At 41.1% G+C, this 12,089-nt stretch overlaps 1 protein-coding gene across 1 annotated transcript in view; it reads left to right on the top strand.

Annotated features, from left to right (window-relative positions):
• C8H10orf90 (chromosome 8 C10orf90 homolog) overlaps positions 1-9,021 on the top strand; it is a 110,377-nt gene extending 101,356 nt beyond the window's left edge. Inside the window, exons 7-9 of the mRNA XM_063132808.1 lie at positions 5,216-5,279; positions 6,600-6,699; positions 8,771-9,021. Coding sequence (XP_062988878.1) covers positions 5,216-5,279; positions 6,600-6,699; positions 8,771-8,809 — 203 coding nt within the window. The 3' untranslated portion in view covers positions 8,810-9,021. The remainder of the gene's footprint in view (positions 1-5,215; positions 5,280-6,599; positions 6,700-8,770) is intronic.
• The last annotated feature ends 3,068 nt before the right edge of the window (positions 9,022-12,089 follow it).

Here is a 12,089-nt window from a genome sequence, read left to right as displayed (position 1 = left end):
ACACATAACTAAACATATGCAAAACCACAGAAGGTAATGGCATTATTCACTGCCTTCCAACTGGCTTAAGTCAGTTTATGGTCTTTAAGCAGGACAAAAGCCAGCCAGAATGGGAACAACTTCCAATCCTTCCTAAAACAGCCAAACATGAGCTGCAAATTCTTACCGCAGGTAAGATCATTCTCCAGCTTTAGAGCCACCACTGTAAATGCCCTGTTGTTAGCAGCTGAGGTTCTCACTTCTCTTACAGAAAACAAAACAAGGTCTGCTTTGATCAGGATGTGAACCAATACAGGGAGAGGAGTATCTAAGATATATACGTGTCAGACAATGACGGCCACTAAATATTAAACCATTTCAAAGCAGGGATAAGGAACCCCCAACCTGTAGAGGTTCCTCATCCAGCTCCCTCTCCAAGCCCTGCCCCCTGGAGGCTAGCAGGTTTTCCAGCATTCTCCTTAGGTGCTGCTCAATGTTCCAATTGGAGCATGAGTGTGGTGCTCAGTGGTTTGCTCGCACTTGCATCCCTTTCAATGGGGGAAAACATAGCTGCCCCAACCAAGGCACAAGGTAGAAGAGCACTCCTCCACCCAGAGCCTTGGTCAGGGTGGCTTCACTGCATGAGGGCATTCCACAGCTGGAAAAAGGCCGAGTGTAACAAAGCAAGATTCCATATAACGCCAGAGGATGTGGCCCCACTCCCTGATGTCATCCATCCCACAGAGGGTTTGGTGGGGCTCATCTGCCTCCTGCCCACCCAAAATAAGTTCCCGACCCCTGCTTTGAGGCACACTGGCAGTCAATGCAGATTAAATATCACTTACTGAATAAGCTGATACCTTCCAGTATGTGTTAAGAGACATCTTTTACACTAGTTGAAACATCCAAGTTGCCTTCAAGGACAGCTCCATGAAGAGTTTATTACAATAATGAAAGCTGGAAATTATGAAAGTATGGATTGGCATAGCAAGAACCACTCTGTCCAACAGAGATTGGAATCTGCACAATAAATACAGTTGGTAAAAACAACAACCAGCCACCTACTTAACAAAAAGCAGTATTTGGTGCAGAAGCATTCCAAAGCTCTGCACCTATTCATATAGGGCAGGGAGGGGATCCCTCCCTCCAGATATTGTTAGGCTGCAACTGCAACTCCCATCATCCCAGGTTTTTTTTTTAAGCAGATTTTCGAACAGCACAAATGCCTGTCAGACACCCCCACCCAAGCCAAACACATTATTTCTCTTTCACGACTGGACAGATAATCACCAACACTTAAATTTAAGGACAGATTGACAGGGCCATATGGATACCCAAGAAGGTTGCTAGACTAAGAGAAGTACACCACTGGTTGTAATGTACAGCTCCCAATTGAAACTACTGCAACGGATCATCAGTGAACTCCAACCCGTCATCAGCACAGATATTTCGTTCTCACAAGCCTTGGCAGGCAGACCGGTCCTGGCCTACAGACCACCTCCCAACCTGAAGCAGATGCTAACCAGCAATAGTACACAGGACAGAGACACAGGCAGAGGGACCAGACCATGAAATAGACCCAAGTGCCAACTCTGCCCCCACATCTATTCAGGCAACACTGTCACAGGACCCAACATCAGTCACAACATCAAGGGCTCTTTCACCTGCATCCTTATATAATTTGTGGTACATGCCATCCCTGACGTTGTCTGTTGTTAAGTTCTTAATAAACACATACACATAACACGTGTCTTATTTTTTTCCCACAACTTTTTTCAACTGCACATTATCAGATTTCCAACTGCACATTTTTTTCTCAACTGCACATTTTCTGTCCAACTGCACACGCAAAAAACCCTTGCATCATCCCTCACCATTGGCTATGCTGGCCAGGGCTGATAGTAGTTCCCTACGAATGTGCAAACCATCAAAACGCGAGCTAACTGTAGTTCTCTGAATTTAATCTCCAAGCTCATTCCAATTTGGGTCCATATCAGATTGTGAGTTTTGAAATTTTTCTTTTTGTATGAAAATCCATGTGTATTTTTGTGCATATTTTTTCCAAATGTATGCATCAATTGTGTGCATGTTTGAAATGTACGCATTCTTCTTCCATTGATTAAAGTGTATTTGTGCACATTTTTCAGAAGTATGTTTTTTCCATGCACATTTTTCATATGCATGCATGTTGTCGAATCGTTTTTTTGGGTCCGTGAATCACCTGGCAAGCTTGGAACTTCAACCACCGAAGTCTGTGTTCAGTCCAGAAGGTGCGAATTTGGTAAATCTTAATCAAAATCAAACTGAAATAAATTCCTCATACGTCCCTAGAGTTGCAGTCCAACACCATCTGGAGGGCCACACATTCACCACCACTGATAGGGAGATGAGAACCCATCAACCTTGGCAAAGCAGTCACATCCAGGACTGAAGTGTGAGCCACGAGCATTACTTTGGACTCATCAAGATTTACTTCCATCCTGCTCACCTTCATCCATTTGTCAGTTACCTCCAAGCACTTTTCAGAGCAGAGACAGCAATTCTCTGGATGTTGAGTGTTTTCTGCATACTGAGTGTTATCTGCATACTGATGACAACTCACTGCAAAACTAGCTTCATATAGCTATTAATAGTGTTGGTGAAACAGCAAGCCCTGCATCACAATATATCCTAGCTTTCACAAGGCTAAGTGGCTTTCCCCAAAGAAATGTATCACAGAGCCAGCCCCAACACCCCAGTCAGATGTTCAAGATAATTTAAGAGAAGCTGTCATATTGTAGTCTGTGCGCTCCATTCTGGTCGTCCATGGAAAGGTTGTGGAACACTCAAGAATGTCTGGCCTTGGATATGCTTGCCCTGCCTCCCTTGCCAATGTTAGTAGCGGCAAGTGAGAGCTGTCACAGCAATCAAGGAATTGGTGCTTACGGTAGGGCAAAGAGGAAGCCTTCCCAGGAAGTATCCCTCCCATCTCAGACAAATCTGGGCCAGGGCTTGCTTATTCGTCCCCATTGATTTAGGATTTCTTTTGTAGCCACTGATCTCTTCTATGCTCAGCCTTGCTGAGTTCCATGTACATGCTCTTTGGAATGCATGTTCCTCGTTTCCCTGGGCTTTCTTCTTTTAAGCTGTGTTTAGGAGATGTTGATAGGTGGCATAGTGAAAGGAACACACTAATTTCACTATAAACAGCATTCTTCCACTTCCTTCCTTTCCCATTCTGATGCCTTCAGAAATTCCAGAATATCTTCCTTCAGGGGTTCTAGCTTGTGCCTCTGGTCTGTGATGAACTGGTGCTGTGTACTCCAGTCTCTGACCATCTGAGTGATATGATCTTGGTCTTCCTGCTTATCTATCATGGCTGATAGGCAGCTCTGGCCCAATCATGACCCAGGTATGACTGAATCCTGAGCCAGAAAATGTGGCGTAGTGGCTTAATAGGGTCCTCCGAGGAGCTCAGGTTAGCCCATTGTACACTCACAACAATCCTGTGAGATAAATTAGATCAGTTAGGCTTAGGGTGCTTCCAGATGAGTCTTTTATTGTGGATTCACCCTGTCTCATTCAGAGAATTGTACAGGCAATTCTATGTTTTCCCACTGCTGCTTCAATCCTCCCCCCCCCCTCCTTTCTTACCACAAAAAATCAGTTCAGGAGGGAAATATGGAATTGTTGCACAGTGTCTTTGATTGATTGTGCTAGGAGCTGTGAATCTGGAAGCACCCTTAGAGACAAGACTGTAAGGACACAATCCTATGCATGCTTGGACAGAAAAAAGTCCTACTACTCCCAGCATCCCCCAGCCAGGATGGGGGAGTAGTAGGACTTTTTTCTGTCCAAACATGCACAGGATGGCACCTTAAATTTATCAGGACCAGCCAGTAAGCTTATCAATTCCAACTTCCTGTCCATTCACCTCTAAAACTGGAGTAGGTATTGTCTACATTTTGCCACAAAAGGGGTGCTCAAGTGAGGGGATCTGAACCATCCCCCACCTTTGTGTCTATGTGCCATTAAGGGAGGCACTTTTCTCCCAGCCTGGTTCCAGTACAAAAAAATGAGTTAAGAAAAGTGCTTGAAGTGATGGAGTGGCAGGGAGCTAAGGAAGGGGATGGTTCAGCTTTCTCAGTTGAATACTGTTATGTAGGCACACTAATGAACATGGTTGTCACTGTTGCTTGTAGCTCAAGCCTGAAGTATAAGTATATCCACCACTGATGTAGACAATGTAGGCTAAATGGACCAGTGGTCTAACTTGGAGCGTCATCAGACGAGCCTTTTATAGCACGCTTATTACTGGCGAATTACAGATGCTTGCGGGTCCTTTTGATAATGCCCTCCACCTCCTTTGCGTCTCCCGTTCCTTCTGTTCTTTTATGCATAACAAAATAAGACCCAGATAATCTGATTATTTTTTTATTGAAGAGAAACTTGCCGCTATTTCTTGCTGTGTGCAGGAAAAGCAGCACAATAAAAACACCCACTGAATGGGAACGTGGTCATTGCTTGCTTCCTCTTGCTTCCCCATGTGAAGAAAGAGGAAGCTGCTCATCCTTATTTTGGGACAGAAAAGCGACAGTAGGGAAACGGGATCCCGCCCAGTCTGATGACGCTCTTGGTATAAGGCACCTGCCTCTGTTCCTAACCTTTTCTTACAATACACAGTACGGTTAAAAATGGTCTGGTTTAATATTATAAAATGGTGTCTGTAGGAACAACATCTCCATTTATGGGGCAGAAAATGGGGGGAGTGGGGCAGGAGCAAGTAAGCGGACTGGAGCACTGTATACAAGGTTCCTGGCCTTCACAGAAGAGGCTGGAGTGAGACTTTTGTACTAGCAAAGTGCAGAGTCTGAGAGGTTCCCACTTATTTATTTATTTATTTATTTATTTATTTTTATTTTATTTATTACATTTCTATACCGCCCAATAGCTGGAGCTCTCTGGGCGGTTCACAAAAATTAAAAACATTCAAAATATAAAACAGCAGTATAAAACCATAATATAAAATACAATATAAAAGCTCAACCAGATAAAAACAGCAGCAATGCAAAATTACAAATTTAAAACACCAAGTTAAAAATTATTTATAGACTGTTAAAATGCTGGGAGAATAAAAAGGTCTGATGGTCTTGTTGTATGTTAGTATGATTTCATATCCAAGAAGTAGATTGACTTTTTGTCCTGTTGAAGCATGTTAAGATTTCCTATGTAATGTAACCTGTTTTCCAATTGCTAGATAACCTGTTCAAGCCAAAGGAACGGTTCATTTCAGAAAAGGAGATGCATATGCGATCAAAAAGGTAGGAAGCATCTTCGAGTTCTCTTTCCATCCTGATCTTGATCCATCTCCCTTCAGTTTCCAACACTACATAATCACGAGTCCTCAGACTAACAGGACTGGCCCAAATTTTTATCTTATTTTATTGCTGCTGTAGGCAAAGTAAATTCCCCCCACATTTTACTGTATGCTGAGCAGCATACTAGTTGCACAATAAATGACTGAGTTTGCTGGAATACATATATTCCTGTCACTTGTACACATCCTCCCTTTGTCCTGGCTAGCTGATGGAAATCAGAGCACTCTCAATAGTGTTTCTTTGGAATGTTTGGGATATCATCCCGACAACTGGCTGCTAAGATGCCTTTGTGTACCTCCTGCAAAAATGCTAGCAGTGGTTCCTTCTCCAAGACATGTGCATAGTTGAGGCAGGTGCCCTGGGAATTGTGGCATCCCAGCCAGTGGCTTCCTTTGCCTCTTTGGTGGGCCAGCCCATCATATTCATCTGGAACTTGCTGCCAGAATAGTGGTAAAGTTGTTACAATCTTTTCAGATTCCAATCCCATGTAAGTCACAATGCATTTTGTGTGAATGGCATGCAATGTCGTGAGTGAAAAAACAACCCCTTTCCTGAAAAGCAGCAAGACTGGTCTTTCTTTGCTTCTGCCTGAAGGGAAGGGATGGAGAAATGGGACGGGAAGACAGGGTGGTGGACATCAGGTTGGGGAAGACTGATGTAGACGGTACTGAGCTACGTGGACCAGTGGTCTGAGATGGTCTACGGCAGCTTTCTAGAAAGTTCCATAGGAAGATGCATGTGCCTAACACTTTTGCTTTTTGTATCATGAGGATATCTGGAAGAGGAGACATGCAAGCCATGCTCTGGGCTATTTCATGGTTGGGCACTCTCTTCAATAAAAACTGAGGCCCCAAGGAGCTTACTCATTCCTGGTGTAGAGAGGCCCACCCAAAGAGCCATTGGAAAAAGCAGAGTGACTTTTCCATCTGACAGCAATGATGAGCGTTCACTGCTTGAAATTTCACATGACCAAGGGATGGAAGTCCTTCATTTCCTTAGTATACATAGATATGTTTACATGATAGAATTTATAGTTAATTGGCATTTTGAACTATTGATTTCCTTGTAGTTTAGAGTTGCCTTACCAGCACTGCCCTCTTAAGATGGAGTGTGTTAGTAACATCAGTAAGAATATAATTATGATATATTTTCAAAGGCACCATCATATATTTCACACAAAAGATGTTTTATCCTTTTGAAAGCTTAGTAAGAGTGATACTCTGGAATGCTATACTAAACATAATAATTTTTCATATGTCCCAGGATTTATAATAATCTGCCTGAAGTGAGGAAGAAACAAGAAGAGAAACAGAAACGGGTCATTTTGCAGAGCAATCGGATGCGGGTTGAAGTGTTCAAAAAGGTAATGATTCTCCAGTGAATGGATTTAATACAAGACTTTGTAACTCATTAGAAAGAGAGGCTGGGATTCCTTCTGTGTTCTGTCATCCCATACTCCCATACCTATCATACAACTTCCACACCAGCATGCAGGACAACCAGAAGTCCCATTTTTTAAGATTCCATTTGGTATTTTCACAGCCTTGGAGAAAGTAATAGGATGATCAGAATGTAGTGTTGCTTTGTCTGGGAATATATGCATGTAAATCCTATCACGTCCTAGGAAATAAGATATGTAGGGAAATAAGATTAGGGGAGGCTGAAATCTGCGAGCGCTCGCCCACCCCATGAACCAGGCTGCATGAACCTCTGCTGAGTGCTTGCAAGGCTCGTGAGCACTCGGCAACCACCCACACTGGCTTGCTGCATTAATAGCAGCCGCCATTAAAGGAGCGAGGATGGGAATGCGCACTTTCTGGAGACTCTGGAAACCACGCTCCCCATTTACTCTTACTTTAATAGGACCGTTAAGGTCCACATTGGAGCAGTGGAGGGAAACTTGATTTCTGGAGCTTCTGGAAAGTGTGCATTCCCACCCCCATTGCATTAATGGTGGCCGCCATTAAAATAAATTGAAAGGGCACAATGCCAGAAGCCAGGGCGGACTCACAGCTGAGCACTTGTGGGGGCTCGTGAGTGCTTGGACATGAGTCCACCATCAGGCCAAGCATGTCCAACTGGGTCTGTGAAGGCCAGATGCGGGTGGGGTGGGGTCCACTGCTCTCACAGACACAGTCAGACTCTTGAGACATTTCTAAATAAGATATAATGCAAGCATGACAGGGTAGGAGAGACAGACAGACTGTCCTGATTCCACTTTTCTAAGAAGCAGTACAATGGGACAGTTGGTAGATACTTTCACCCTTTCCTCCCAAGCACTGGATAAGGGAATTGTGGGGTTTATCCATCTCTGTCCTCCCCTGGAACTCATCTTATTTGTCCATCAAATTAATTCTGTGAGCCATCTTGAATTTCCAGGCCATTTTTGCAATCTGTGCAGTAATTACCTGTGGTTGATAATAAAAAACAACAACCTGTTAAATAGTGATTGTGGTGATGGTGTTCCTGTACCCAGGCAGAGTCTTTATCGGGTACAGGAAGAACATGAAAAGTTGTCTTCGTATAAGTTAGACCATTTTGCTCAGTATTGTTTCTACACTGACTGGCAGCAGCTCTAAAGGGTTTCAGGCAGGAGCTTTTCCCAACCCCACCTGGAGATGCTGGTGATTCAGCTTAGAAATTCATGCAGCTACATACCTAAGGCTGGATCAAAGACTCCCCAGTCTTTTGGGGTCAGAAGGCACATTTGGAGTTTTGTGGTAGTGTAATGGGTGCTCTCATAAAGTGGCTGCCATGGGGCTGGGGGGCGGGGAGTGTTTGGTCATGCATAAAATGGCTGCCATGGACTGCCATGGCCAGTCAAAATATTCTCATTTTCCAGAAGACAAACTGGTGGGACTAAAAGAAAAGTAACTTGCCCAAGAATCTAAGTACAAGGCAGAAGTAGTGTCTGAACTCTAAAACACAAAACTACTTCAACCAAAATAAACAGGGGACTGAAGGGCAACCCTTCGGTTTGCAGCATGGTAGTGTCCCACTTTTTTTAAAAAAAAAAAAACACCAAATCTTAAAAAATAAAGATTTGGTTGAGTTTTTATATTGTATTTTATATTATGGTTTTATACTGTTGTTTTATACTTTGAATGTTTTTAATTTTTGTGAACCGCCCAGAGAGCTCTGGCTATTGGGCGGTATAGAAATGTAATAAATAAATAAATAAATAATAAAAACCAGGATAGCCAGGAGGCTGACAGGTGCCAAGACAGCTGTCCGGAGACACCATTTTGGAGACCCCAGGGTTACAGTATATGCATGCCTTTATCAGCTCATTCTCTCTCCTGTATAACACTTAGTAATACAAAATGTGTGACAGTATAACTTAAGTCTTCTTCTTCTTCTTCTTCTTCTTCTTCTTCTTCTTCTTCTTCTTCTTATTATTATTATTATTATTATTATTTTTGTTCTCCTTGTAGCAATTACTGGACCAGCTCCTTCAAAGAAATACAGAATGACTAAAGGTTCCTGGGCACATAAATTCTTCTTGGACCATGAACGCCTTTGATAATTAAAAAGCCATACAAACTTAGCATGATCTTAATAACATGGAGAATGTATTTGTTTTAACTCTTTAAACAAAGAAGCTACCTTGATTTTTTTCAAAATAAAGTCTTAAGTGATTCTGGAAAATCACTAGATTATATTCCAATGGCCATAAGCCATGGAAATACAGCTTTAAAATAGTTTTATGCAGTTGTTGAGGCAACAGAGTATTTATTTATTTTTTTACTCTTTTTTTAACTATAAAGTCAGCTTTTTATTCATAAATGCAGGCATATGCAGATTTACCCCATAAATATATGATCCTAATGTATTCCACTTACAGATTGCCTTTAAGCATAAAACTAGCTCTTTTGAATAGAAGGAAAAATGAATATCATTTTTGTTATGGTTAGAAACTTGCTAAAATGGTACTACTGCCATTCATTGCTGCAGCAGTTTTGAATTAATAGTTAACATAGCAGTGAGACCAATACTTTAGACCTCTGAAGAACCATATTAATGCTTTTGTAGTGAACCCAAATAAGGGGGTTACTTGTTAAAAATCAAAATTTAGAACCTATCTTAATTCTTTTGAAACATGGTCTTTGCTAAACCATGTAATTTTTCCTGGCTTTAATTGGCATAATGCACTTATAGAAGTGGCATATTTTTTCTAACAAAAAAAACCAAACAAACATAATCCTACTCAGTAGTTTTGACCAAGAAAAATGCTTTTGTAAAGATTACATATTTAAAAACATCTGTAATATTTGCTCCAAAAATATTTAAATTTGTTATTTGTACATTCAAAAATAAAGCCAACTAAGCCTTGTACGATGAAGAAATAAAATCTACGTATAAAAATGGACCATGTTCTGTTACTTTTATTGGATAATGTTAATTTTAAAGCCATTGTTACAAAGCATAATGAAATCCATACCCTAATGACAGTATAATAATTTTCTATAGATATTAGTGAGAAAATATTACTACGTATCTTCTTCTTCTTTTTCTTACTGTGAAGTAAGAACAATGGGTTCTTACTTCACAGTTGCTTTCATAATGTGTAGTACATTTGAATTTGGGGGAGGGTGTTTGCTTTTATTGTTTTCTTCTATTAAAACTCATAATAAAATTTGATTTAAAAATAAATTTTAAAAATAATGTGAATGAGAAATACCTGGAAATTCACAAATACCTGTGAATTTCACTTGTGCAATGAAACTCACAGGACCCACCGCTTGCAGAAGGGAATCGGCAGGGCGGAAGGAAATCAACGGGGCAGAAGCGCCCCATTGGAATCTGCCCAAGGCCAAGAACGTTTTAGTGTGGCCCCAAAAGGTTCCACCTCTACTGACTTTTGTGGCACAGATGGTAAAAGTATTCTCCTTCCTGTTGAAGGGAGATTTTTGCATCTACACAAGTTGACTGCAACCCATTCAAGGGTTATGCATTCTATTGACGTTTGAGTGGCATAGCATTTTGAGAATGGCTTTGAATTCTTTCATAAATGCTTTCTGACTGTAAAGTGTATTAATCTCTTTGCTTCATTTGGATCCGAGAGAGAGAGAGAGAGAGAGAGAGAGAGAGAGAGAGAGAGAGAGAGAGAGAGAGAGATTTTCCAAGTGTAAAGAGAAAATGCATGGCAATTTCAAATGAAAAGTCTGTCTCCTAAGAAGTTTGGAATATAGTTAGCAAACAGCATGCCTGAGGCAAGTCATTGGCTAGAAACAATTAATAGGGTGTGAACACATGTTTTGGAGGGGAGGAAAATATTCTGTAGCAGCCCTAATTTATCTTTGTATTATTTCTGAAAAGAAAGTATCTTTCATTATGAGCCTGACACTTATTCTGTTTCTCCAGATAGGCTGCTGTAATAGAAAAAAGGCCTTTGGGGAGAAAGCTAGTTCTTCGTGATGGCTTCAAACACCTGTGCATTTTTTGGAGATTTTTAGGGGGGACTAATCATTGTTTCAGGAAAACTTTGAAATGGAGGCTAAAGAGCAGACAATTACAGGCTGCTTTTGCTGGAGCTTCAGAATAAGAGAGGACTCTGATCAGAAAATATTACTCTAAACATTTTAAATTCCATAGCCTTGCTACTGAGCTCACATATTAATAATATTATGCATTGGTTGACAATGAGAGGCTATAAATTACAGTTGCAGTCCCACTTAGAGTGTGGTTTGATGGAACACCTGGTTTGCCGATGTTGCTACAGCAACCGATTTATTATTAGATTATAATAATGTAGTATAATTCTTATTTATTTATTTCAAACATATTTATATACTGCCCTTCAGCACTCAAAAGGGCCCTTGAAGAAGTTTACAATCCTGAACATATGTTTTAATACAACAAAAGCTGCGAGCAATCACAATCTTAAAAACAGCCTCTTAAGGAACAGGATCAAAAGGCAAGGACTTTAACTATTGAAGTTTAGTGGAATAAAAATGCCTTGGCTGCCCACTTAAAAATCATCAATGCTGGGACCAGCTAAACTTCCCTCAGGAGAAAGTTCCACAGCCAGGCTCTGCATCCTAGAGGACGCAGCCTGCAGGAATCCCGCTATGGGGAATCTCCCTGTGAGGAATCCCTGCTGTTCTCTCTCATTTCAGCATGAAGAAAGGCAAAATGGTAGAGGGCAGGTTGTGGAAATTTGTGGTTGTGGCCACAAATGTCATTTGTGTTGTCATCTGGCCCATGGAGAACCCCAACGGGCAATTCAGCCCCCCTCCCAACAATGGCTGCGCACCCGTGGTTTAAAGGATACTTATGTTTCCATAATAATTTTTACATACTATGTTTATATAGTAACCTTGATACGAAATTTGCCCTTTCCCATCAGTTTCAAAGATGAATTGTTGCAAAAGCATGTTGTGTTTGGAACATCTGCTTGGAGGTAACCATATTCTTGTAAGATCAATACCATTTAGCAATTCTACTCGTTTCTTTTTGGGGTTTTTTTTAAGTTTGTATAGCAAATTCAAGCATTTCTCCTTCCCTAACTGGTTTTGGCATTTTACCAAACCTGTAGGAGGCAAAATGGTTCCATTTCCATTTCCAGTGACCTACAGAGTCAGATAAGGAGTATCATCTGCCTACCAGATGCAAATGTGTTATTTATACAAATGACAACATAAACGGTTCTAAATAGAATTGGTTTAAGGTTAAGAAGTATGAAAGGGGAATAAGTGACTGAGGAAATGGTTCCATTTCATTAACAGGAACAAGCTAGGTTTATTTGCTAAC

Source organism: Elgaria multicarinata, chromosome 8 (assembly GCF_023053635.1).
Source record: "Elgaria multicarinata webbii isolate HBS135686 ecotype San Diego chromosome 8, rElgMul1.1.pri, whole genome shotgun sequence".
NCBI classification, from domain to species: Eukaryota; Metazoa; Chordata; class Lepidosauria; order Squamata; family Anguidae; genus Elgaria; species Elgaria multicarinata.
The sequence above is the reverse complement of the archived record's forward strand: the minus strand, read 5'-3'. Positions and strand labels throughout refer to the sequence as shown.